The 27,966-nt window shown below is 39.2% G+C and overlaps 1 protein-coding gene across 4 annotated transcripts in view; it reads left to right on the top strand.

Annotated features, from left to right (window-relative positions):
- The window catches only part of UTP4 (UTP4 small subunit processome component), a 30,253-nt gene extending 4,573 nt beyond the window's left edge, over positions 1-25,680 (top strand). For all 4 annotated transcript variants that reach the window (XM_019756799.3, XM_019756779.3, XM_019756789.2 and 1 more), the window contains exons 4-17: positions 390-474; positions 1,520-1,609; positions 4,258-4,469; positions 10,787-10,958; positions 11,066-11,157; positions 12,376-12,472; positions 13,249-13,313; positions 14,430-14,552; positions 14,960-15,116; positions 20,218-20,324; positions 21,161-21,256; positions 22,898-23,083; positions 24,530-24,640; positions 25,479-25,680. In XM_019756799.3, the coding sequence (XP_019612358.2) occupies positions 390-474; positions 1,520-1,609; positions 4,258-4,469; positions 10,787-10,958; positions 11,066-11,157; positions 12,376-12,472; positions 13,249-13,313; positions 14,430-14,552; positions 14,960-15,116; positions 20,218-20,324; positions 21,161-21,256; positions 22,898-23,083; positions 24,530-24,640; positions 25,479-25,595 (1,710 nt within the window). In that variant the 3' untranslated portion in view covers positions 25,596-25,680. The remainder of the gene's footprint in view (positions 1-389; positions 475-1,519; positions 1,610-4,257; positions 4,470-10,786; positions 10,959-11,065; positions 11,158-12,375; positions 12,473-13,248; positions 13,314-14,429; positions 14,553-14,959; positions 15,117-20,217; positions 20,325-21,160; positions 21,257-22,897; positions 23,084-24,529; positions 24,641-25,478) is intronic.
- Positions 25,681-27,966: the final 2,286 nt, after the last annotated feature.

The following is a 27,966-nucleotide window of genomic DNA, read 5'->3' as shown; positions in this document are numbered from 1 at the left end:
CATGTAGGTTATGTAGTTAATAGGTCTTTTATTTAGGCCACAGGTCTCTAGCAGAGATGCTCTGTGAAATCCTACTTCTAGTCTATATCCTGTGCAGGAATTAGCCTGCTTTCTGCTTAGGGCATGAAGGCTGCCAAGAATACACTGTCAGTTTCTTGGTACCAGTACTTTTTCTCTCTCACCCACTATTTTTCTCTTTCAGGGCAAGTGATTGCTTTAGGGAAGAAATGTATATATTTTTAAATACATATACGTATATATATAATATATATACATACATATATATATATATATATATATATATATATATATATATATATATATATATATATTTAGCTAAAAAATACAAAGTGCTTATCTCCTATTTTCTACCTCTTTTCCCCTAATAGGTTGGCTGTGAAGATGGATCTGTGAAACTATTTCAAATCATCCCAGACAAAATCCAGTTTGAAAGAAATTTCGATAGGCAGAAAAGTAAGCATCATTTTTGGTGGGTTAGTGAATAGCCTTAATAAAAAGTTATGTTTTTGTATCATTGGGGATGGGATATTTTCCCATGGGTCCAGGTAATATTTTACCTACATGCTAACTTTATCTGAGTGCAGAGTATGTGCTGGAAGCCATCCCTAGCTTAGGCTTTTTTTATTGTGTAGCATAGTTGTGATTGCCTGGTTAATTAGTAATATAGAAAACTAGAAATACAAAAATAGGAAAACTTGTGTTTCTGTGTAAGTCAATTTGTTCTCACTTATCGTTGTGATATTTTAACAAGTGAGCATGAAGTCTCAAAACTAGAATTTTATTTTTAATATCTTTGGGGTGTTGTTTTTCAGTTACAAAGGTGATATAATGCTTGTTAAAAATTTCATACGTTTAGCCAAGTATGAAAGAGAAAATAAGTATCTCATTCCACTAGTAGACAACATTTTGGAATTAATCTTCTAAACAAATACAAGGGAGTGCTTGCACTTATTTTTTATCTTGTTTTTTCACTTGTTGTATCACAGACATCTTTTTATGTCAGTCATGCTAGTGTGCATGGTGTTGCATTTTATGATTTCTGTAATTTAGCCAAAATCCTAATGATGGATTTTTTTTTTTTTTTCACTGCTACAAACAGTGCTGCAGTTAACATTCTTATGTATTTTCATATCTTACATATTTTGGGGCACTCATGCAAGTGTTTCTCTTATATTAACTCCCTGTGCAATTATTGAGCCAAATGTGCACATTTACATTTTGTTAGGTTACTATTATACCAGATCACCCTCAGAAGGTTGTGCTTATTTACACTCCCATCAACCATTTACATATTACTAAAGTTAGTATCAAATACTTCATTATGGATCCCAGGTCAAAGTTGTTCCTCATCTGTTATAAAACAGTTCTTCACAAGTGTGCAGTAGTGAGAGTTAAGACTGTAGAACACTAGCCCTATAGATAATTGTGGAAGGAGAACTCAGTTACCCTTTGCTGTATATTTATGTGTATGTCACTTTTTTGTTGTTCAACTCCCAAGGTCGCATCCTGAGTCTCAGCTGGCATCCCTCTGGCACCCACATTGCAGCTGGCTCCATAGACTACATTAGTGTGTTCGATGTTAAATCAGGTGACTGTTTTTCTCACATTCCTGGATTTCTAAAAGCTCAAATCCATGTCATGCTTTCAGTGACCTTTGGGACCTAACCTCTCACTAACCTGAGATATTCACGTGACTTTCAGTCCTTTCTTGGATTACTGCTGCTGCTTTGGGAGGAATCTTTGTTATTTCATGGGATGTAGCATTTTTATCATACTACTCACGTAGTAAATTACCTTTCCTTTCTTGTATGCTTTTTTTTAATACTGTTTCTCTCTATATATGTGTTTATACACATATGTGTATATTATAAGTATACATATGATACACACACACACACACATACTATACACATTCTACACACACACATATGTATATCTGTCTCACTAATTCATCCTTTAATTCTTCCAGTTGTATAAATTGGGTTCAGACACATCTGATTTTATTTCTATCACTTTTATCTTGAATGATTCTCTGCTGGAGCCTTCTGACCTGCTCCAGTATAGCCAGTTTCTGGGCCGGCTGCACAGCTTTGAGATCCTGATCTCTGATTATTCAGTCATTCCAGGGAACTCCTTTGCTTTTCTCTGAGGTCGAATCCCCTGTTTCCTGGTTTATTCCTTTGTTGGGTGAATCCTGAGAAAGGGTTCTTGAGAAAGGATTCTAGGTTGGAAACTATTTTCCCTTAGAATTTTGAAGCCATGGCTTCACTGTCTTTTAGCCTCTAGTATTATGAAATCTGATGCTATTCTGAGAGTAGATCCTTTGTATGGGTTGGTGTCTCTCCCCTCCCTCCCTCTGGGAGTTTTTAGGAACTTCTCTTTATCCTTACTATTCTGAAATTTAATAATTATGTTTTGTGGTGTATCAATCTGTTAACATCACTTTTATTGGACCCTTGATAGGTTCCAGAAACCTGTGTTTTTCAGTTCTGGGGGAAATTCTAATAATTATTTTATAGACTGACTTCCATTTTCTCTTTCTGGAATTTTATTATTTCAATGTTGGCTCTTCTAATTTTCTTATCTCTTCCCGCCCCCCCCCTTTCTTTTTTATTGGGGAAGGGGTATAGGACTTTATTGGGGAACAGTGTGTACTTCCAGGATTTTTTTCCAAGTCAAGTTGCTGTCCTTTCAGTCTTAGTTGTGGAGGGCGCAGCTCAGCTCCAGGTCCAGTTGCTGTTGCTAGTTGCAGGGGGCGCAGCCCACCATCCCTTGTGGGAGTCGAACCGGCAACCTTGTGGTTGAGAGGATGCGCTCCAACCAACGGAGACATTGGGGAGGCAGCTCAGCTCAAGGTGCTGTGTTCAATTTTAGTTGCAGGGGGCAGAGCCCACCATCCCTTGTGGGACTTGAGGAATTGAACTGGCACCCTTGTGGTTGAGAGCCCACTGGCCCATGTGGGAATTGAACCCGCAGCCTTCGGAGTTTGGAGCATGGAGCTCTAACCGCTTGAGCCACCAGGCAGCCCTTTATCCCCTCTTTTTGTCTCTGACATTTTTCTCTACTTCCTTGGAGAGTTTATCATCTTTATCTTCTAACCCGGTTATTGAGTTTTTCATTTCTTTCATGTCCAGAGTTCTTTTTTGTTTCCTGAATAGCCTTTTTTACAACATTCCCTTTTTGTTCCATTATATACTAAAACTTCTCTTTCTAAGGCTGTTCATGATAACATTTGTCAAGTGTTCTTCACCCTGGTTGTTTCCTCCTTGTCGTTTATTTATGTTCTTTTAGTCTTGGCCCTGCCTTTCTTATTAAGGCTTTCCCTAAGGCTAATTGCTCTCCTGAGTGGAGCCTACTGCCCATGGTCTCCACTGAAGACCTATCTGGCTGAACTGTTTGGGGTGTTAGGCTCTGAAGCCAGGTACTTTAGATCTTTTCTTTTGTGCTGGTCACAGTCCCCAGAATTTTTTTTTTATTCTGCCTGGTGATAATCAGCCTGGACATCATCAGTCTAAGAAGAAAAGTGGCGTTCTCGACATTCAGTTAGTAAATCTTCACGTAATCTGTTTTCCATATAGTATTCCCACCCTTAGTTATGCCTGATGTTCCTCTTCAAAGAACCGGTTTCCAGTCTGCTGTTGAGGTGGGGCTTTGGGGAGTTGCCGGCTTCTTAGTTAGGGGTGGGTATCTGAGGAATCTAAAAGTTTCTTAAACTTACTTTCAGTCAATCCCTCCTTTTCACCCCACTTTCACCTCTGTTTCCAAAATATCTGTAGTCACCAGTTCTGAATTTTCTGAGGGTTCCATGGTATAAATCAGGTGGCTTCTTGGCTTTTCCTACTGCTGATTTGGAACTTAGTTTCAGAGCTCCGCTAAATGAGTTACCACTCCTTGTGTTCTTTCTAGTTCCCAAATTTGGACACTGTTTCTCCCTTTCCCATGGGGTTTTGGTAAGAGCAGAGTATAATGGTTGTGGTTAGTTGGCTAGTTTTAAGTGAAGTCTCAAATGTTTCTCTTCCATTTCACCTCCCTCAAAAAAATTTGTCCCTTACACTGCCCCTCCCTCTCTCATCTTAGGCAACCATTTTGGTGTTCTGAGACTGGTCACCATAACTATTCTTTACTGGCTCTCTGGTGTGTGCTCAGGCAGATAACTTAACACATGCCTACCACAGGCATTTTTTGAAAACTGAAGGAGAAATAAGTAACATTCAAATGTGGGCTTTTATTTTTCAGGGAGTGCTATTCATAAGATGCTCGTGGATAGGCAGTATATGAATGTGTCTAAGCGAAAGTGTATCATCTGGGGTGTGGCCTTCCTGTCTGATGGCACTGTCATAAGTGTGGATTCTGCTGGGAAGGTGCAGTTCTGGGACTCAGCTACCGGGACACTTGTGAAGAACCACCTCATCGCAAATGCTGACGTGCAGTCCATTGCTGTCTCTGATGTGAGTATGGTCCCTGTTTGGAGCAGTTCCTGTACGATCTGCAGGGCAGTTAGAGAAGGCCGTGGCAGAGATGCTCCACAAGCACTGTCCCCTAATCCTCAGTGTTGTGCTGAAGGCAGATGAGTTTAGGACAGTGCATCTGAAAAGCTACGTCATTCTCCTCAACTCTCTTACTCTTCAACGAGTTAGGGAATATTCTCTAAAAGGTTAGTTAGCAGAATGGTTTTCTTCATATACTCCCAGTTACCGCTAGTTAATCGAGTCTGATTAGAGACAGGGCACAAGTGTCCTAGAAGAATCTTGAGAAGCACTATTTCCTCTCTTCGTACAACTGTTCTCCTGCTTCCTATCTTGGGAAATTAGACGATAATGTTATAGTGATTTTGAAAAATGTTAATTTTCTTCTATTTGAATAAAACTTAAGCAGGCTTGTGTTGAACAAGTGTGTCTCTTCCCTTTTGGTAACCAGGATTCTTAATCAGAATCCTTTGGGTATTTTAGCAGTGAGGTATGGAAGTGACTTTGAAGTTTGTTGACAAGGTCCTTTATTCTTGATATTCTTAGTTGGAGAATTATTTGCTTTCTCAAGTGTGAAAATCTAGTTTCTTAGTGTAGGGATTGCTTATACTTGGCTTTTCTTGCCTGTGAAATGTTCCTATCCCATGAGAACAATTTGATGTGCATTAAAGCCCTGTAAAACATTTAGATGTCACATGTAAACTATAGTAGAAGTATAAGTTGAAATGAGTGGGAGAAATTCTCCTTTTAAGATAGAGTCTTGATCCAAAATGGTTGTAATTATTAGACTTAATTATTAAATTCAGTATCATTTTAAGTGTACTTACTCAAATGTTTTCCACCCATTTTAAACACCAAGGAGGTATGTTTATTGCTGTGGAACAATTTACAGGATATATTGTTACAGGGGAAAACAGCAGTATTATAGTGTATAACATAGTACATAATGATGTATTAAGAGAAGGGACAGATTTATATATTAGATATCCTAAATTAGATATTTATACATTAGATGTTTTATGTGTATGCAATTTTGCTAGTATATATATATAGAAAGAATATCTCAAAAAATTCTTTAAATGCAAATGATGATAATTTCTGGAGACAGAAGTTGTAGGGGTCGGGTGGGAGGCTGGCTTAATTTGTATTGTATACCTTTTATACTGTTTGATCTTCCTTCTACCATGTGCCTCTATTACCACATTGCAGTGAATCTTAGATATAAAGGATTGTAGAACATGCCATAATTTTGTTGTGGGAAAGAAGAAACACTGCCAATTAAACTATGTTCCAGTGCTTTTTTAAAAAGAAAAATTTGTATTTTATGTTATAAGCATATAATATGAACTATTAATATTGTAGGGTTATAAGAGATGTGATAAAAAATATGATGAATGTTTAAATTAAAAAAAAATTATTACAGTAAAAGACACATTGCCATGAATCCTCTTTAAAGTACTCCCCCTCATTTCAAACACACTTATTCCACAGTTCTAGCCACTTTCTTTTTTTCTTTTTCTTTTTTTTTAAAATTTATTGGGGTGACAATTGTTAGTAAAGTTACGTAGATTTCAGGTGTACAATTCTGTGTTACATCATCTATAAATCCCACTGTGGGTTCACCGCCCAGAGTCAGTTCTCCTTCCATCACCATATATTTGATCCCCCTTACCCTCATCTCCCATCCCCCACCTCCTTACCCTCTGGTAACCACTAAACCTTTGTCTGTGTCTATGAGTTTTTGTTTCTCATTTGTTTGTCTTGTTCTTTTGTTGTTTTTGGTTTATATACCACATATTAGTGAAATCATATGGTTCTCTGCTTTTTCTGTCTGACTTATTTCACTTAGCATTATACTCTCAAGATCCATCCATGTTGTCACAAATGTTCTTGCCACTTTCTGAAGCAGTTCTGAAAGTCCTTGTTTGTGAGTGTCTTCAGTTGTGCTGTCGTGGCTGCCTCAATGTCCTGAATCAATTCAAAACGTTTACCTTTCATGGTCATTTTGACTTTGGGGAAGAGCCAGAAGTCACACTGTGCCAGATCTGGTAAATAAGGTGGCTGAGGACACACCGTAATGTTATTTGACAGAAATTGCTGTACCAGAAGCAATGTGTAACACAGAGCCTTTCCTTTGTGATGAAGTAAGGTGAATGCTGCTGCCAAGTGCCATCCAAGGGAAAGGCAGAGATCTTCAATATGGGAAGCGGCTTAATAACAGTGTGACAAGTTTTAACTTGTTCGGTGCAGTCAGTCGGGTATGAGCTACGGTTGAGAGAATTAAAGTATGCCGTAAATCATCCTCCATCATGACAATGCTCCGTGTCACACATCGCTTTTGGTAATTGGCAATTTCTGTCAAAAACAAGCATTACGGTGTGTCCTCCACCTTATTCACCGGATTTGGCCCCATGCAACTTCTGGCTCTTCCCCAAAGTCAAAATGATTCAGGACATTGAAGCAGCCACGACAGCGCAACTAAAGACACTCATGAAAGAGGACTTCCAGAACTGCTTCAGAAAGTGGCAAGAATGGTGGGATAAGTGTTCAAAACGAGGGGGAGTATTTTGAGGGGGATTAATGGCAATGTATCTTTTACTGTAATACATTTTTATTTATTTAAACATTCACTATATTGTTTGGTCACACCTCCTACAAGGCCGGTATAAACTGACACAATGCTTTTTTAAATATACGTTTTATGTTTATTGAAGAGTTCCTTGACACTTAAATATAAATTTTTGTTGTATCACTCTTGTGTATATATGTGAAAAAGAAACTAAGTGAAATAAAAATGATTCGAGTAGTCCTAAACCTTCTTCCCATTCAGAGTTGAGTTCTGAATCACTTTTAGACTCAGTCATGAGGGTTCATGTTGGCCACATGTGCCGCCCAGCCATCCGTAGTGTTGGTGATGATGCTCCACGATGGAGCTTTTCTTTTTTGCTTCTGATGACGTTTCTGAAGTTTTAATGTTTGCTCTTTATCTGAAGATGTTCCACACGCACAGGTTGAAATATACAAGATACGGTATCCTGATTTCAGAACTGTGAAAATGTGGAAAAATGTGTCTGAGAATCAATGAATTGTACTTATTCAAAATTGAAAAATGCAATTGTTCAAATTCCAGCCCTCAAAAATGCGTATCGCAAACTCTGCAGTTGGGCAGATTTTAAATCCCAGCTGTACCACTTAATAACTAGATACCTTCCTCGGGTAAGTTACTTCTTCCTTTGTGAAAACAAGGATGCTAGTGATACATACCTCAGTTTGGGGAAAGATTAAATGGGTAGTGCTTGTAAAGCACTAAGTACATGGTCTGGCACAGTGAGTGGTATTGGCATTATCATTTTCACATCACTCTTGAAACTGATCCTAATTTCAAGGCTTTTCTCCACTATACTCTCTTTCCAGAACGGCTGGTTATTTTTAGATTTCTTTTTATTGGATTTTCATTGACTAAAATGTGAATAGCAGTAAACACCCTGTCCTTTAATCTTAGATGTCTTTCACCTTCATCAAGTAGGTGAATGCTGATTCCTGCAGGGCGTTAGAGGGAACATTTGCTTTCATTTACTCGGCAGTCCTGAGATTTTTTTCCTGTGTGAAGCAGTCACTCTTTGATTAAATCAGGCCATACACAAACCCCCTTCCACGTCTGCTTTTCCCTTGCTTCATTCCTGCTGGGCCCTGAGAGAGCCATTCTTTCTTTTTCCGTTCTTTTTTGATTCTACCTCAGGAAAAGATTGGGACTGAGGGACACCTGCCTTCCCAATCCCTTTATATAGGTGGGACTTTGAGCAAACTGCCACTTTTTTTTTGTAAACTAAAGGAACTGTTCAGTTGGAAGTCAGAGGGGAGAGTGTGTGAGTTCTTAAGCTGCTCTGTGTCTCCACTTTTGCCTTGGGCTAATGGTTTTCAATTAGCATCCTTAGAGGAGGTGAAGGGGAGACTGGTCTTGGCCACCTTATGTGCTGTTTTTCAGATATATTTTCCTTCCTTCTCCAGCATGACCTCAAAGATAGTTGGCACAAGGTTGAGGGGGTGTGGTGTGCCCAGAGCAAAGGCTTTGGAGGCAGGTGCCCATGTGTCTTTGTCATGTCTCTAAACCTCTTGAAGTACAAGTTTCCTTATCTGTGTAAAGGTCTATTAAATGATTGGGGCGGGGAGGGGGGGGAGGTAAGATCATGACTCATACAAACGTGAAATGGAAATATGTCAGAGATTTTCTGTAACTCGTTAACTGGGAGAACCAGTAAGATGTTATAAGCACTTCAAAGGAGAATTCAAAGAACAGTTATATAAAGCCATCAAGAATGCTGAAATGAATTTCAAATAGTTGTAAGACTCATTGTCCACAGGGCAATAATCAGTTGTATTCCACCAGGCAAAATTTTTTGTATTTCTATGAAAAAGAATCTTTTTGTATCAATCTCAGTTTTCTATAGTTTACAGACTTGTGAAATAGCTCCCAGACCATCAAAGGGCTCACTAGACCAGGACACCAGTACTTTTTATGCTCATTTCGAAGTCTTCCACAATTTCTCCTGATAGGGCAAATGACGCTTAATTTTGCAAGTTCTTGAAGGACTAGAGATGATATGACATATGCAGAGTTCCTAGCACAGAAAGTATGTGGTTGATGGCAGCTACGTGCTCAGACGTCTCATTTTTCTTGACAGGCTGACGTAGTATTTAAACTGTTTGATTGGTTGACTGCTGATTCAGGTCCCTAATTTTTCTCATTCCTCTTTAAAACATCCGATCTTTTTTTCTTCCTCAAAGTTATGTATATTTTTTAAAACAGGAGTTAAAATGAAGATGGTTTTGAGAATAGAGAGGAATTTTAAAAAATAATTATAGACAAACTAAGATCTTTTAAAACTAACAATCACAATGCTCAACATATTGGCAAGAGAAAGCCTTAAATTGGGAACCAGGGAACCTGGGTCTTTATGATGCTGATCGGACCAATAGTTCCCCTCCTAAGCCCACCCTCTCTTCATCTCTAAAAAGAAGATAGTGAATTTCAGGGATTTGCAAACTTCAGGCTTTTGACTACCAGTTTTGCAATTTTTTTTCTGTCTACACTTTCAATATGTTATTTATGTTTTAAATTTTTTTATTGTGGTAAAATATACATAACATAAAGCTTGCTATTTTAACCATTTTTAAGTGTACAGTTCAGTGGCATTAAGTACAATCACAGTGTTGTATATTCACCACCTCTTTGTTTTCAGAACTTTTTCATCATCCCCCACAGAAACTCTGTGCCTATTAAACAGTAATTCCCTGTTCCTCACTTCTCCGAGCCCCTGGTTACCTCCGTTCTATTTTCTGTTCCTATGAATTTTCTTGTTCTATGTACCACATGTACGAGGTGTGTAGTGGAATCATGTAATATTTGTTCTTTTGTGTCTGGGTTATTTTACTTAGCATAATGGTTTCAAATTTCATCCATGTTATAGCATTCTCAGAATTTCATTCCTCTTTAGGGCTGAATAATAAATATTCCATTGTATGTATATACCTCATTGAGTTTATCCATGCATCTGTTGATGGATATTTGGGTTGTTTTCCATATTTTGGCTCTTGTGAATAATGCTGCTATAAATATTGGTGTACACGTATCTATTTGAGTCCCTGCTTCTAAATCTTTTGAGTATATATTTTCATTGCTGTTCTTGCTTGGATTAGTTGGTTGGTTTGTTTTGATTTTTAGGGTTTGTTTGTTTTTTGTTTTTTCTTATTTATTTTTCTATATGAATTGAAGAAACACTTTTTCTAGTTCCAGGTATAGGACTATCAGTGTTTTTATTGGATTATGTAAAACTCAACAAATTTCCTTAGTGAACGTGAATCTCTTTTATCATGTTAAATATTCTTATTCAAGAATATGGTATTGATTTCTTTGTTTAGGTAGTTTTTTATGTCCTTTAGAAGGACTTAAATTTTTTTCTTATGTAGGCCTAGCACATTTCTTGTTAAATGTATTCCTGGGTGTTTTATCTTTTTTGTTGAATTTCTACTGAGGTCTAGTTTGTACATGTGAAAGCACTGTTAAGAGTTTGAGGTACATACTGTTGATTGTGTCAGTAGGGGGCGCATTGTTATCATGAGTGAGCTTGCTCCTATGATGGAACTGGTAGCTTCTGGAGGAAAAAGACCCCTGTCACCTACCTTCCAATTCTGGCCATAAGTTTTCCCCTAAGCTGCCCAGATAGACAACCTCAGGAAATATTTTTCAAAGTGGGCCCTATTTTGCTCAAGTGTATCTTCCTGATGATTTAATTTCTCAGCAAGAAGACAGTTTCGTGGTGGGCACAGCCGAGGGGACAATATTCCATTTTCAGCTGGTCTCCGTGACTTCCAGCAGCAGCGAGAAGCAGTGGGTGCGGACAAAGCCGTTTCAGCATCACACACACGACGTGCGAACTGTGGCCCACAGCCCCACGGCGCTGATCTCCGGAGGTGGGTGCTGCTGTCGGCCAGGCTGCTGCTCTTCTCTGCCCGGCTCTGCTTGTTTTCATTCAGGACTTTTTCTAATTTTGATGCCTTCTTCCCCACCCGCCTCTTAGGCACTGACACCCACTTAGTCATTCGTCCTCTCATGGAGAAAGTGGAGGTAAAGAATTATGATGCTGCCCTCCGGAAAATCACTTTTCCCCATGTAAGTATCACCCCCTAACCCCCACTGTCCTGTCATCTACCCATTCCCCTGTCCCACAAGACTGTGAGCACAGCTCACACTTCCTGAATAAGTCTGTAGGACTTCTGTGGTTACCTACCTTCACTCTTCTGTTTCTGAGGCAGGCCTCTTGCAAAGACATTTGTGGGGGCCAAGAGATTTACAGCGGCACTGCTAGTTGAGTTTCAGGGGAAATCATTCCCTTTTCCAGATAGCTGTGGTTTATGGGAAGTTTGTTTTTAAGGCTGTGCTCTTTATTATTCTGGGTGGTAGGAGTAAAATTCAGGCTTCCAGTGTTTCTTTCTAGGTAAACGGACATCTCCCCAAGCTAAAAGCCCTTCTCCCCACTACCTGCTTTTACATTTCATTCAACCAGTAAACCTTCCTCAGTCTAACTCCTCTTTATCTCTTGAATCTAGTCATTTCTCTTTGTCTTCACTACCATTATCCTAGTTTGGATCAGTGTCTTTTTTTTTTACCTGGATTCCTTTATAGTAGCTTGTTAATGATCTTCTTTTATTTACATTTGTGTCATTCCAGCCTAGTCTCTATTGATCTGTTCAAAAAGCAGCTTTGTTCATCACTTCATGCTTAAACACCTTTGGTTGGTCTCTATTGCCTTCAGCATAAAAACAGAATTCCTTAGTGTGGTTTATGAAACATGTCTCAATCCTGCCCTCGTCCTCACCTCTTCTCTCACACCCTTGCAATACCCCCACACCATCTAGCCATTTGGAAAGATTCCTTTCATTCCCCCTAATGCTCTTTTACCTTTGAGCTGTTTCACACACCACTGCTCTGCTTGGAACGTCTTGCCCTACCTTCTTTGCCTGAATAGACTTTACCAGTGAACCTCATCTGGGCTCCTGTCTTTACCCCCATGAAGCTAGAGTAGATATTCTTTATACTTTTTTCATTACATACGGTGCTTAACCATGTTAAAATTCTTAGCACACTTAGTGTAATTGCCTGTTTGATTCTGTGTCAACCCTTTAGACTATAAGCTTGAGAGCAGCAGGTATGTTATATACCAGTGTGTTCTTAGATCCTAGGATAGTGCCTGCATGTACTACGTAGGAAATATTTAGCAAGCAAATGAATTTCAGCAGTAAAAAAATGTGCTAAAATGTTGCTGCTGTATCTGATACTGAGGCAATAGATGACCCTGTCTTATTTATCACTTTCGATTCTTGGATATAGCGACGTCTCATTTCCTGTTCAAAAAAGAGGCAGCTTCTCCTCTTCCAGTTTTCTCATCACTTAGATCTTTGGCGACTGGGATCTACAGTTGCGACAGGTAAGATGGGAGAACGTTTTTTTCAGTAAGGAAACTGGAGAGAGAAGCCAGAAATTAGAATTGCAGTTGATATTCTGCCTGTGGAAGTAGATTTTTCTGTGTCCATTGGAAATTATGGTTTTTCCACCCACAAGATGGAGCAAAGGAGTTTTCTTCAGAATATTGGAATCATTAGCAGGATACTGGATCATCTATTGAAAGTTTATGACTCTATTGCAGAACAGGGTAGCAGTGGGGGTGCAGGATGTAGTAGCAGTGAGGGTTGTGGAATCATAGTTTGGCGTAGCTTGATTGGGATCAAAACAGGATGTTGAAAAGTGACAAGATTTAATGTTGAGTAGTGAAAGCCCTGTATAAAAAAGAAGTTCACATGGATCTGACTGGGGTGACAGCCTAGTGGCCTTTTGTATGACCTATTAAGGAAATGTTAGGTTCTGTTGTTTTATATTGAATTAGGTCCATATAGGATTTAGGTTCCAAAATGAACAAATAAAGTTGAAGTCGCAGCCACACAAACTCCACTTCCACCCACCTACACACCTGGCTCTAGGGCAGGGCCTCAGAACATCAGTGATGTTCCATAGGCCGTGTCCGGGGCACCCAAATAGCGAAGAAAATGTACCGCCAGAAAACTGGGGGTTTACTAAGTCAGACAATTTTGTGATTTCCCACTGGTAGAGATTTCATTCTACCCAGGAATGACTTTTTAGAAGGAAAAAAATATACAAATAACCTTTCTTTGAGAAGAAAGACCTCAGGGAAATTTTTTGTTCTAGGAAAGCATGGGGATACCCTTCCACTCTCTAAAGATGCAGATCATTTACTGCACCTCAAGACAAAGGTAAGGAAATTTAACAGTGTGTTCAGGCTCAGAAATCCAGAGCATTTTTCTCGTTCTGAATTTTAAGGATTACTTAGTTGACATAATAAACTGTATAAAATCTAAAATAATTTGAAGTACTGTGTCAACAGAACTGGGTTTCCTGTTATAAGTTGGGCATTCAAAAAATATTGGATGAACGAATACAGGAAATGTTTTTCTTCTTTTGGTATTAGTATGAAAATAACATGCTTATTTTTTTTTTAAATTCAAATGGTACAAAAGATTATGTAATGAAAAATGAGCCCACTTCTTACCCAAATCCCCAGTTCCACTCTCCAGAAATAATCACTGCCGGTAGTTTCTTGTATATCCTTCTAGAAAAAATTTCCACCCATCTGTGCATGTGTATATATATCCTTTCTATAGTAATGGGAATATAGTATACATACTGCTTTGTATCATTTTTAAAAATCTTTGTTTTAATTACACAGATATTTGTGAATAGTCTTACTGTAAAGAATTCAAACAGTATTGCTAGTTTGTATCCTTGTCCACCTCTTTAATTCTAATCCCCTTTCCTGAAATAATCATTGTTAATTGATTAGCTATATATCCTTCCAGATCTTTTTCTGTGAGAATATGTGTGTATACATATATATGTATATACATTAAGATGTATTTCATGAGTTTTTGAATTATGTTATTTTATTTTTCCTTTTCTGCAAATTTTTTGGCTTACTATTTCTTAGAGGTCTTTAAAGCAGATTATCATGGACAAAACAGAAAATTAGTTCTCTAAGTCACCTCGTCTCCCAAGCTTTCCTGCATTAAATGCCTCTCTGCTCAGGTTTCTAAAGTTAGGGTTTAGTATGAAGCTATTTGTGAAGTATGCAAAGGGCTGAGGTTAGTTCACAGTATTCATAGACCTCTGTTCTTGGTTGTGGAAATCAAAGCCACACCATTTAGATTATTTATTCTGAAATAATCATAGTGACAAACAGCATATGAGTGTCAGGATTATGTGTAGACATTTGTGGATATGTCCAGAGTGGTGATAGCTTGGGGATTCATGTCTCTGTGAACTTTGTTGTAAAGTTTTACTTGAACATTCATCCTGATTCCTAACATTGCCAGGGTCCCGAGAACATTATTTGCAGCTGTATCTCCCCATGTGGAAGTTGGATAGCCTATTCTACAGCTTCTCGGTTTTTTCTCTATCGGTTGAATTATGAACATGACAGCATAAGCCTCCAAAGGGTAAGTGATAACCGAATGTCTGTTTGAACAAGAAGAAAATTCATAAGTGTGGGTTTTGTGTGAGGTGGGAATGAAAGTGGAATATGAATCCTTGCTCAGTGGAAGCTATTTGGAGATAGCTGTTACAAAAAAGTCTTTTATTTCCACTTTGATTTGATTTTGTTTTTGGAGTAGGGAAACGCCAGAAAGTGTCAGTAAAATTTAGGCTTTTGAAGAGATAAAGGAGGGTGCTGTAGAGGGTACAGTGGGCGTGTCAGTTCCAGGCTCTTGGTCAACTGGCTTCCTTAGAGACAAGAAGCATTAATGAACGAGTAATTTAAACCTGGCTGTGATTATTTTTGATGGCCTCTATTTTTGATGGTCTCACTTCTTTCTCTTTCTGGTTTTTACTACTGGTTCACCCCAAGGTTTCAAAAATGCCAGCATTCCTTCGCTCTGCCCTTCAAATTTTGTTTTCTGAAGATTCAACAAAGCTCTTTGTGGCATCAAATCAAGGGTCTCTACATGTCATTCGGCTCTTGGAAGGAAGCTTCAAGCACCTGCATACTTTCCAGCCTCAGTCAGGTAGGAATTTGCTAACTGGCCATGAGAGAGAATTTTCAGTCTCTGATGTATCTTTTTTTTTCTTTTAAACCTCATTCATTGTTACGGGTTCACTAATGCTTTTCTCCGCCCTGCAAACATTCACTCATATGTTTGCAATTTAAAGTAGGAGGAGATATCTAGCACATGAAAACGCTTGATGAGATCCTCACACCTACTCTTTTCTCACTGGGCTTTTGATTCCTTATTTGGAGCCAGAGAAGTTTCATCACCCTTAGTAGTGTTTCTGTTAGCAAGAAGAAAGTCAAAGTCATTTGTAACCCTGGCACTCAGAAATGACTACTATTAATATTTTTGTGTATTTCCAGTATATGTTTGTACATAGGTATTTTATGGACATGTTTGTTTTCTTATTCAGGTGTAATTACCTCACAAATACCAAAGGAAAAGGAGAAAAATCCCACTAGTTAGAAAGAAAATTAAAGATTTTTAAAAATTTATTTAATTTATTTTTTTATAATTTAAAACGTTTTTCAAGTATAGGTGGCATATGATATTATATTGGTTTCCAGTCTACAACACAGTGGTTAGACATTTATATAACTTATGATGTGATCACCCTGATAAATCTAGTACCCATCTGACATCATACATAGTTACTATAATATTATTGACTGTATTCCCTATGCTGTACTTTACATCCCCATGGCTATTTTGTAACTACCAATTTGTACTTCTTAATCCCTTCCCCCTTTGCACCCATACCCACAAACCCCTTCCCATGAGGCAACCATCAAAATGTTCTCTGCATCTATGAGTTTGTTTCTGTTTTGTGTGTTTATTTTGTTCTTTAGAGTCCACATATAAGTGAAATCATGGCATTTATTTTTCTCTGTCTGACTTACTCAACTCAGCACAATAGGTTCATCTATGTTGCTGCAGATGGCAAAATTTTTATGGCTGTGTAATATTCCATTGCATATATATACCACCTCTTCTTCATCCATTTGTCCATTGATGGACACTCAGGTTGCCTCCGTATCTTGGCTGTTGTAAACAATGATGCAATGAACATTTAGATGTACATGTTCCTTCCAAGTAGTGTTTTGGGTTTCTTTCGATAAATACCCAGAAGTGGGATTACTGGGTCCTTTTTCTCTTGTTATAGCTTTTGTTTTAAAGTCAATTTTGTCTGATAATAAGTATTGCTACCCGTTTTTTTTTTCTTCCTTCATTTCCATTTTCTTGAAGTATCTTTGTCCATCCTTTTACTACTGTCGGTCTGTATGTCTTTCAATCTGAAGTGAGTCCCTTGTAGGCAGCATATGTAAGGGTCTTCTTTTTTCTTACTCATTCAGCTACCCTATGTCTTTTTTTTTTTTCAGGTTTGTTTGTTTTTATTTTTTATTAGACAGTGCACACTGTCTTGATTGGAACATTTAATCCATTTACATTTAAATGTAATTGTGGATAGCTGTGTAGTTATTGCCATTTTATTATTCATATTTTCTATTTTTTATTTTCTCCTTAAAGAAGTGCCTTTAACATTCCTTGTAATACTGGTTTGTTGATGATGAACTCCTTTAGCTTTTTTTTGTCTGGGAAACTCTTTATCTGTCTGATTCTAAATGATACCTTTGTCGGGTAGGATACCTTTGGTTGTAGCCCCTAGGTTTTCATCACTTTGAATATTTCACGCCAATCCCTTCTGGCCTTCATAGTTTCTGTTGAGAAATCAGCTGACAGTCTTATGAGAACTCCTTTGTAAGTTACTAACTGCTTTTGTCTTCTTTTAAAATTTTCTGTTTGTCTTTAACCTTTGGCATTTTAATTACTATGGGTCTTGGTGTGGGCCTCTTTGGATTCATCACGTTTGGGACTCTGCGCTTCCTGGGCTTGTATGCCTGTTTCCTTCAGGCTAGGGAAGTTTTCTGTCATTATTTCTTCAGATTTTTCAGTTCCTTGCTCTCTCTCTTCTTCTGGTACCTCTGTTATGTGTATATTGGTACACTTGATGTTGTCCCATAGGCCCCTTAAACTATCCTCATTTTTTTTTTTAAAGATTTTATTGGGGAAGGGGAACAGGACTTCATTGGGGAACAGTATGTACTTCCAGGACTTTTTTCCAAGTCAAGTTGTTGTCGTTTCAGTCTTAGTTGTGGAGGACGCAGCTCAGCTCCAGGTCCAGTTGCCGTTGCTAGTTGCAGGGGGCACAGCCCACCATCCCTTGCGGGAGTCGAACAGGAAACCTTGTGGTTGAGAGGACGCACTCCAACCGACTGAGCCATCTGGGAGCTCAGCAGCAGCTCAGCTCAAGGTGCTGTGTTCAATTTTAGTTGCAGGGGGCGCTGCCTACCATCCCTTGCGGGACTCGAGGAATCGAACTGGCAACCTTGTGGTTGAGAGCCTGCGCTCCAACCAACTGAGCCATCGGGAGGCAGCTCAGCTCAAGGTGCCATGTTCAATCTTAGTTGCAGGGGGCGGAGCCCGCCATCCCTTGCGGGACTTGAGGAATTGAACTGGCAACCTTGTGGTTGAGAGCCCACTGGCCCATGTGGGAATCGAACTGGCAGCCTTCGGAGTTAGGAGCACAGAGCTCCAACCACCTGAGCCACCGGGGCGGCCCCTATCCTCATTTTTTTTTTATTCTTTGCTCTTGTTGCTGTTCTGATTGGGTGTTTTCTGCTACCTTATCTTTTAAATTACTATTCGATCTTCTGCTTCATCTAATCTGTTGATTGCCTCTAATGTATTCTTTATTTCAGTTATTGTATTTTTCATTTCTGATTGGTTCTTTTTTATGTTTTCTATCTCCATTTTTATGTTTCCTATTTCTTTGTTGAAGTTCTCATTGAGATCATTGAGCATCCATATAATCAGTGTTTCGAATTCTGCATCTGGTAGATTGTGTTCATTTTGTTTGTTTCTCTTTCTGGAACTTAGTTCTGTTCTTTCATTTGGGACATGTTTTTTTGTCTCCCCATTTTGGCTGCCTCCCTGTTTATGTTTCTATGTATTAGATAGAGCTGCTATATCTCCTGGTCTTAGTAGAGTGGCCTTATGTAGTAGGTATCCTGTGGGACCAGTGGCACTGTCTCCCTGGTCACCCGAGCAAAGTGCTCCAGGTGTTCTTTGTGTGGGTTGTGTGTACCTTCTTGTAATTGAGCCTTGGTTGCTGTTTGCATGTTAATGGGAGGGATTGACCCTCAGGCTGATTGGTTGTGAGGACTGGCTGGGATTATAGTGGAGGAGCTGTTGTGCAGGGGCTGACCCTACAGAGCAGGATTCACTTTAGCAGGGCTCTAGTGCCTGCACAGTCTATTCTTTGGGTGTGTCATTTGTGGAGGTGGTTGGGTGGTACTCTGGTGTGGTGTGAGGCTGGCCACTGGGTGTGTTGGTTCTGGGGCCTCTTGGGAGGGGATCTGTTGCCCGCCAACCTGTTCCCTGCCCAGGGCCATTTGGTGTGAGCTGCAAAGTGATCTGCAGATGGTTGCCAGTGTGCTGGACTTGGAGGTGCCTGAGAGAGCCTAAGCTGGGAATCGAGGCTGGCTGCTGATAGTGTTGGGCTTGGGGTTGCCTAATAAGAGGTACCGGGCATGCCAAGGCCAGATGCTACTTGCTTTGGGCTTGTGAACCTTTGAGAGATTTTAGGAAATCTACTGCAGCATGAGCCAAAACAGGCCATTTATACAGGAAAGCCACTGGAAGCATCTTGGGTGGGTCCACAAGTTGCGTGAGGTGGGGTCTCAGGGAATCACCAGGGTGAGGTGATTGATTGGTGTTAGCCAGCTTGATGGAGACTCAGATATCTTTTTGGTTGTTTTTATCAAGATGAACTTATACATACAGTTTCATTATCTGTCATATAATGTTCATGACCATTTTTCCATGTTCTTTGAGAACATGAGTATGCGTGAATGAGTGACTGTATAGCTCACTTGCTGAGTTAATTATTGAGGACTTAGTACCCAGTTTACGTTAGATACTTCCCTTGTGCCTTTACCGTCTCCCTTGCCCTGGATTATAGTGGCTTCACTGTCATTTAGACTCCATCAGCATGGAAAATCAACTTTTAACTCTCACTGTTTGTAAGCTGCTACAGAAGCATTCAGGAAATGAAACATACAAGTTAGGAATCAGCTAAAGTAAACCACCAGTTTTTATTGAGTATCTGTATATGTTTTTATTATAAAACTTAGACTTCTTATCTTGCATTTAGCATACCCCTTAAAATTGGGTTCTACATTATGTATATAATTTTATTTTTTCCTCTTCTCTCATCTCACTTCCCCCTTATAATCAAGCTAGTTTCTTCACAGCCCTCTAACCTGTGTATTTCAGTCCTTGTTACTTAGCTCACGTTCTCTAATCCTTCTCTACCCACCTCACCCATCCTTTAGCATCTGGTTTATGCCTTGTTTTAAGCTTTTTTATTGTTTGGGGGTGTTATGTGCAGTACATATTTTGGCACATAGCATCACTATGAATTTTTTTCTTTTTTAAAAATTTTTATTAAATTTCTTGGGGTGACATTGGTTAGTAAAATTATGTAGCTTTCAAGTGGACATTTATAATACATCATCTGTATATTGCATTGTGTGTTCACTAGACAGAGTATATGATTTTTATGCCACATGAGTCTTCATGTTGCCAGTTTGGTTTAAAGTCCCTTGATGACAAAGATGCCTCATCTGTGCCCATGCTCCCTTAGTGCTAAATATACAGCAGGCACCTAGTAAATTAAAGGTATGCTTCAAGCCAGTTGAATTGGCTGTTTGTCCATAACTTGGATGAAAAATTATTTGTTAGGAAAGGAGTTTGAAACAAAGTATAGATTTTAGTGGTTGCTGTTACCCTAAGTCTTTCTCATAGTAGGTAGGGTCTCACTCAAGCCTGAGCAAGTGATACCTTCAGGTTTATCTTTCTGGCTCCTCTTTAACATGAAGGATGGCTAATTAAATGAAAGTAATAAACAGATTAACTTATCTAGAACTTATTTGCAAAATTATCAAGAAATTATCCCATCAGTAATTTAAAACTGAGGGTTTGATTGGCTTTTGCCATCATCTCCAGGGCAGGGCTGGCTGTGGACACTGATGTAACTGTTGCTCCCTCCTCACAGGGACCGTGGAGTCCATGTGCCTTTTGGCAGTCAGTCCCGATGGGAATTGGCTTGCTGCGTCAGGCACCAGTGCTGGAGTCCACGTGTACGACGTAAAACGTCTAAAGGTGAGCTTTGAGTTTAATCGTAGCAAACAGGAGGACGTTAACCCTGCAATTACAAGACTCGAGGCCGATTGGTATGGCCTGGAAAATTACTAGGCTTTTGTTTTGTTTTCTATCCAAGAATTTTTCCTGTTTTACTTGTTTAGAATCCAAAAGCTATAATCTGTCACGTTAAAATCAGTCAATGGGGACAGTGAAACCATTCGTGCACAGAAATTTGAAATTAAGTATTTATGGGTGATGAATCCACATCCAGGTTGTTTCTGTATTTTGGAGAGGAAAATCCTGATTTACCCAATGAATAGTTAGACATAATAACAATTTTTAATAGCTTGCCTTGTAATCTCAAGGTATTTTTAAAATTAAACAGAACCAGAAATTTGACAAAGGAGTAGCAGGAAAATATTTTTCACTAATCAGTCATGGTACTGTCATTCACACATGGCATCACTAATGATTCCTTACAAGTCCTCATCTTCATCATAAAAGTCAGATAAGGACTACCCAAAACTTACAATAAGCAGTAAAAGTTCATAGACCAATATCAAACTGCAACATTTAACTACAACATGGGTTTGCCTACTAACTACACAACTTAATCTTTATTGCACGGTAGCAAGAGCATATACTGCTTGCTCTTTGAGCCTTGCCTGGCATTTAAAAGCGTTCTGCTGTAGTGGTGCACGTGCCTTGCAATCATACATAAATGTCCATGGCTAGGCATTGATTTCTTTTAAATCCAGTGTAGAGCTATAGAGTCTCTGTTTGGTGACATGTTTATGAGCAGATCACACGGATGTCACATAGACTCGCCTTTTATGTCTGATATTTCTTCCCAGCTTCACTGCACAGTCCCTGCTTACAATTTCCCTGTGACTGCTCTGGCCATCGCCCCCAATACGAACAACCTGGTCATCGCTCATTCTGACCAGCAGGTAAGAGATTCCAGTGCTTTCTAATTCTTTCCTGCTGGATGGTAACTTAGAAATTGAGATAATGACAATTTTGGAAGACCCTTTCTTTGAAAGTACTGGATGACACCAAGATAGTTTTCTCCTGTATGAGGTAAAGCTTCAGTGTTATAGCCTGGGTACATCATGGGCCAGTAATTGCCATTGGCACAATGGAATGGTGAAGCATTGAGATTCTAGAGTAAAGAGGTACAAGGAGGAGGAATTTTGAAATACTCGTTTTACTGATTGTTTTTAGACTAGCGATGACATGGACTCAAGTGTTAGACTGGATATGAGACAGAATAAGATTTTGAGAGTTGAAAGTGACTAAAAGATCATATAATTAACCTTTACTTTGCAGATGAGGAAATCAGGCCATAGTAAAATCAGGTACCTAATATCAGTCAAAATTAGCGCTTGGTCTACTGCTTTTTTCCATACCAAGTTGTAAGAAGATTATAAGAAGATTTGTCAAATAACTGAACTACAGAACACATTATGAAATTATCAGTATTTACTGATCTTCATCTGTACAGTGGGCATAATAATACCTTCCTCACTGAGCTGTTGGAAAGAAGAAATGTGATCTGAGAAGCACATTTAAGTAAACTGCTAGACAAAGGATGCTTGCTACTTTGATTAGCAGTTTTTACACACACACATATGCACACAGACACATTCTGTCCAAAAAAATGAAATCTCTCATTTCAGTTTCATAGATTTGTATCCTTAACCAAAGACTGAAAGATCAGTGAAGCCATGTCCTTGTCATTGTCACACATAACGATTATGTCCAACTGATGCCTTTTACTGGCAGCTGGTCCCCTAAGTGCTTCAGTTGTTAAAACTGGTGGGAAATTTTTTAGTACCCATTAGATTAGCAAAGATCAATAGAGTTAATAATGCACAGTGCTGTGAGGTTATAGAGAAACAGCACTTCATACATTACGTAAATTAGTATGATTCCTTTAGAGGACATTTTGGCATTATCTAAAAAAATTTTTAATGCACATAGTGTTTGATTCAGAAGTTCTGATTCTAAAAGTTCTTTCTACAGATAATATGCTTTCAGTTGTGCAAAAGGGCATCAATACAGAGATAATCATTGCAGCCTTGTTTGTAGTAGCTAAAGATTAGAAATAACCTAAATGTCCAGTAAACAAATTAGATAAGTAAATCATGGTACATCCAAAAAGTGAGTGGATTATTGTATGTTCTTCAAAGGCGATGTGAGTTATGTATATATAAATATTGATATGGTCAGTCTCCATGGTACAATGCTACACAAAAAAAGCAACTTACAGAACAAGTGTGTCATATGCATAAAACATCTCTGAAAAGATATAAACCAGAAATAGCAGGTTACTTTTGTCTTGGGGAAAAGAGATGTCAAGATTGCAAAGTGGACTTTCATTGTAAACCTTTCTATGCTGTTTGAATTATTTATTCCATAATTTACCTTACTTTTTTTTTATTATTATTAAAAAAAATAGTGAGAAAGTGTAAGGCTGAATACAATACAGTCAAGGTTTGTATATGTATTTTCTGGTTTGGAATGAGGGATGCTCTTCAGGTCTTTCTGGGTACCAGCCTGCATTTCCACCGTATCATATCCTTCCTCAGATATTTGAATACAGCATCCCAGACAAACAGTATACAGAGTGGAGTCGGACTGTGCAGAAGCAGGGCTTCCATCACCTTTGGCTCCAAAGGGATACTCCCATCACACACATCAGTTTTCATCCCAAGAGACCGATGCACATTCTTGTCCACGATGCCTACATGTTCTGTATCATCGACAAGTCATTGGTGAGTTCCTCGCCACTGTCACCTGTACTGTCACTGAATCTTCTTTACTTAAGAATCTTCAAGTTCTAAGAGTAACAAGTATAATAAGTTAGATGAAGGAGACCCAGAATAAAGGTTCCTGTTACATTCTTTGGAGGAGAGGAGCTTTCGTTTTGCAGATTTCCTCATTTTTATTTCCACGTTCATTAGGCTACCAGAGAAGAGGTGGGCCTTTGTTGCATTGGTTTTTGCTGATTTGACCATTTTTCTGCTTTGCTTGTGAGCACATAAACTTGAGGAGAGTGATTAGGTCAGTATTCAGAAGGTGACCGTCATGGGGTAATAACGTTGATACAGCTGAATCACTTCCACTTTTGCATCCCGAGTGACTGAATAGTGTGGTTTCATTAAAGGGCATACAGACCGGGCGTTTGACCACTTGTACCCCTTGTCTGAATGTACTGACACACTATCTGTAGGCTTGAGGAGTTGGTCTTAAAAAAAAGAACTCCAGCTATGAAAATTCCATTCTTCATGGCTGTGATTTAGGTGGGATGTGAGCAGTTTTTTCAGTTGTAGATTCCATCCTCTGCCAGCTGCTGTTTTGATTCACCGTAAATTTACATGTTTTTTTCTGGGTAGGAGCACTGTGACCTATGGCCATGCCTGTAATGCACTTTGGGCTCAGATTACAAGCAACACACTGTTTTGGTATATCTGTGAAGGTGGGGGCGGAAGGAACATGGAGGAAGCAGCAGATGGCTCTAAAGGAGGTGGACATAGTGATGTGTCACTGGAACTCTTCTCCTGGGCCCTGTGTCCTCTCGGTGTGGGAAGCAGAGCTGGCTGACAAGTGCTTTCTGCAGTTTGAGTAATACAGGAAGGACCCCTCCCACTGGCTTGCCTCTTTGTAACTCAGCCCAGATCGGCCCATATTTTTTCCCAAGCCCTAGTGATAAGTCCATCACTTCCTCTGGTTGGGTAGAGCTATTTCCCAAGGAAGTCAGAGATGAAATATCACTTGCTTGGCCAGAGGCCATCTCTCAAAGTGTCAGTGACATCAGTGGGGGTGGTTTGTGTTTTAGTTTCTCTGGGGGAGAACTTCAGTCACTTGGCCAGTCCACAAGCTGGTTGGGGGAGAGTCTAGGAAGCAGGGCCTGCATGAGCTGAGCTCCTGCGCATGCCAGTTTGTTCCTGTCACAAAGTGTCACTGACAAGACTGGCTAGAAGCCTCAGTTGGGCTCTTTGATCTTGCCGGCAGAGTACCGAGCTCTCTGCCTCACATTCCCACCCTCCACAGTATAGCTGCAAGAGTGACTGCAGCTCTCCTGAAGTAAGGAGTCATGAGGTAGTAAATGTATAATATGGTCGGATGATGGTATTTGCCTGAAAAAATCACTGTAGTCCTTTGTTCTGTAGAAGCCCAATAAAAATAATGATATAAACAGTATATCTTTGTCTTTTTAGCCTCTTCCAAATGACAAAACCTTACTGTACAATCCACTTCCTCCCACGAATGAATCAGATGTCATCAGGAGGCGCACAGCCCATGCCTTTAAAATGTCTAAGATATATAAGGTAAAACATCTTGCATGGTATTCTGGACAGTTGGTTTCTTGTGATCGCATCAAAATGTAGTAAGATACCAAAATGTAACGTTCGTTTTTCATGCAGAGGACCTAGTTTGGGGAGGCAAGGGACCTTTCTGAGGATGTGTGTCCCTTATGTCTGTATTTCATTGTTCTTGCCTCAGTATATTAGAGGCAGGCACATTATATAACCCAAATGAAATACATAGGTAATAAGAAATGATGTTGGAGCTCAGGTGGGGTCTTTGTGTTAAAGCTGGCTTTTAAATTTGATTTCTAGTTGGAGAATGTTCCACAAGATAAATTTCCAGCAAATGGAAGTCATTGACTCTGTCACGACTTTCCTTTCTGGGCTGGGCTTTTCACTGTATATAAAGCACATATCTGTTGAGCTTATGATACTCCACAACTATTTGTGCCACCTCAGGAGCTCCATATTCATGCTTCTCAGATTGGAGTTCCTGGGCATCCTGGAATATTTTCGCTTGTTTTTTAGAGGGTTGTGGTCTGTGACTTATTCAAGTATGGTTAGCTTCCTGATACATTTGAAACTTGCCGTTTATCCAAAGCCTTCAATTAACATTGATTTCTAAGAAATTAGATTTTCTGTACAGAGAAACATGAAAAATCTTGCTGAAGTCTTGTATGAATGAACTCAGTTAAAAGCTCCCAACCTTTCCAGCCATTTTGAGTCCTAGGGCAGGAAGGATTGTCAGAGATTTATATCCCTCCAACCTGATCTAAGCTAACCTTTTAGCTCCAGTTCATCTATTCAGGACTAGCCCTGGAGCCTAACTCCTAGTAGAATCATTCTGATCTCTCTACAGCCTCTACTCTTCATGGATCTTTTGGATGAAAGAACGCTAGTGGCAGTAGAACGGCCCCTGGATGACATCATTGCTCAGCTCCCACCACCCATCAAAAAGAAGAAATTTGGGACCTAGAACAGGACTGTCTGTGTCCTTCCTTGAACTGTTCTACCATGTTTTGTTTTCACAGATTATGATAATAAAACAAAGTTATTCTTTAGGACTAGTCATTATAAGTATTACCCTTCAAAATAATGGACAATAATTTCCCTTCATTGAATGAAAGTGAATGGAAATGCCAAGGTATTTGTAGTTGGGATAATGTTCTGTGTAGCTACAAATTCATCCAACTTTTTCAGGGTCCTCTTTGTTCTTTAGACCACAACCTCAGGGGAAAACACACACACACATGTGTGTATGTATACACACACACATATGTACACACACGTGTATGTGTATGTGTGGGTGTATATACGTGTGTATACATATATGTGTGTGTATGTGTATGTATATATGTAAAATAGTTATCCTCTATTTCCTAACACATGCCTGAGCCTTCAGAATGCTGATGACCTTCACTGTCTGCCTGCCCATAACCTATGCAAAGGTGTGGGGACCTGCCCAGCATTGCCCTAGAGGGCAGGGGAACCATGCTTGCTTACTAAAGGTAGCCTAACTACCAACAGCAATAATCAACCTATGTTTCAATGAAGAATTTTAACTGCAGTACTCCATCTGAAAAGCCTTAGACCTTTGGTAATCAGCTATTAATTTTATTTAAAAGGAAAATACAGGATATGGGATATCAGTCCCATTAACCCTCGTTTCACTTGTTACATGCCAGTTTCACAGGTTAAGGAAACATTGGGCATTTTATTAAGGAGTAGGAATGCAAGTGAGGACCAGGAAGCTGGCCTTGTATTTCACCTTTTCTATCCTCTTTTACTTGCTTTGACATTGTTATTTCCATTAGTGTTCTCAACTAACTAGTTTTAATGTGAGCTTTTACATTAGAACGTGAAGAACTGTACTTAACCTGAACTGAGCAGATAGATTTCTTTCCCATCTCAGTGGATGTATTCTGTTGCATGCCTGTGGAAACCCAGTATGTGTGGTTTTGTTTGTGTGTTTGTTGTGGGGATGGAAGGCTGTGGCATAGGCAGAGAAGTATGTGGGTTCCAATGACATGAGTTAAAGTGCCGGTGAAAAAACATTTTGCTAAGATGAACCCTACCCTTGAGTCTGGAAAGGGAAAATAATGGAGAATTTAAGGTAGATGTGTGGAGGAGAGGCAATAAGAAAGAAACAGAGCCCAATACTTCATAACGTACGGTACAGCCTATTTTAGATCCATTTGCTAAGCAGGAACAGATACAACAAGGTTTAGAATGGATACCACTTCTTGGACGCCACCTGTTTAGGTTTTTTACAGTGACGAGTAATTCAAACAAATAGCTGCCACTGTTGCGGTAGTCTCTGTAAAATAACTTAACTTTGCCCTTACTGGAATATATGTCCTTAGTGCCGCGTGTTCTCCCTTGTCGGCATTAGACTGGACTATTGCAACCTATCAGGAGACTGGAAGATAGATTCCTGCCCTTCCTAAGAGATGTTTTAGGTGTTCTTTTATGTGGTTGAAACCAAAGTTCAAGTCACTGGTCTACACTGAAAAGAAGCAGAGGAAGGCTAGGATGCCTTAAATATTGACTCTTGCTTTTCACTGACTATAGAGCTATAAATTAAGGGAATCTTTATTAACTGGACTCTTGTTTAAGACTTGATTTACTTAACCTTAAATATTCTGAAACTTCTGGATCATAGAGGGTGTAATTCTGACAGAAAGAGCTCACAGGTTGTCTGAGTGAAGAAGTAAAACTTCAGAAAGTAGAAAGCATTCCTTTGCAACATTTCCAGCCAGTGATTTGGATTTCCATAAATGGTATGGGAAGTAAGAGCTTTGGGCCTTGAAATTCTTCCTCAGTAGAGAACTTTGAATACAAAGGAAGCAGAAACTGATTGGGGCCAGTTAGAGGATTTGGGGGAAGGGAATGCAAAACAGTATTAAATAAGGGGATACTTCAGTGCACATGTTTTGGGGTGATTTTACTTTTGGGATTTGTATAACCTAAACACATTATGTTTCTGTTTCAGGCATTTTGCAGATTGCAGCTCATATTTGGGTTCTACAGAAAAAGTTTGATCTGAGATCAACCTAGGAAAAGTCTTTTTTTGCTAATCTGATTCAAATGCTTTAAAAATTCACATTTCGTATAGTAAGTTAGTTAGTAATCTGATCTCCAAATCGATAATGTACCCTTCACCATGGAGATTACAGCAAATTAGACTGGAATATTGGAAGAAAGCTAAAGCCATCTAGTTTGGAGTTTTTTAAGCTTTTTTTTTTAAGCATCAAAGCTTTTTTCAAATAGAACTTTATTCTGAACTGCAATACGTGCTATAGATAAAAGTGGAGCTGTTCTGGTTGTTGTGGGGAGGGATGGGAAGG

The sequence above is a fragment of the Rhinolophus sinicus genome, chromosome 8 (assembly GCF_057876585.1).
Source record: "Rhinolophus sinicus isolate RSI-liver-muscle chromosome 8, RSI-T2T, whole genome shotgun sequence".
Classification (NCBI taxonomy): domain Eukaryota; kingdom Metazoa; phylum Chordata; class Mammalia; order Chiroptera; family Rhinolophidae; genus Rhinolophus; species Rhinolophus sinicus.
Note: the sequence above shows the minus strand (reverse complement) of the source record. Positions and strands in the feature narration are given on the sequence as shown.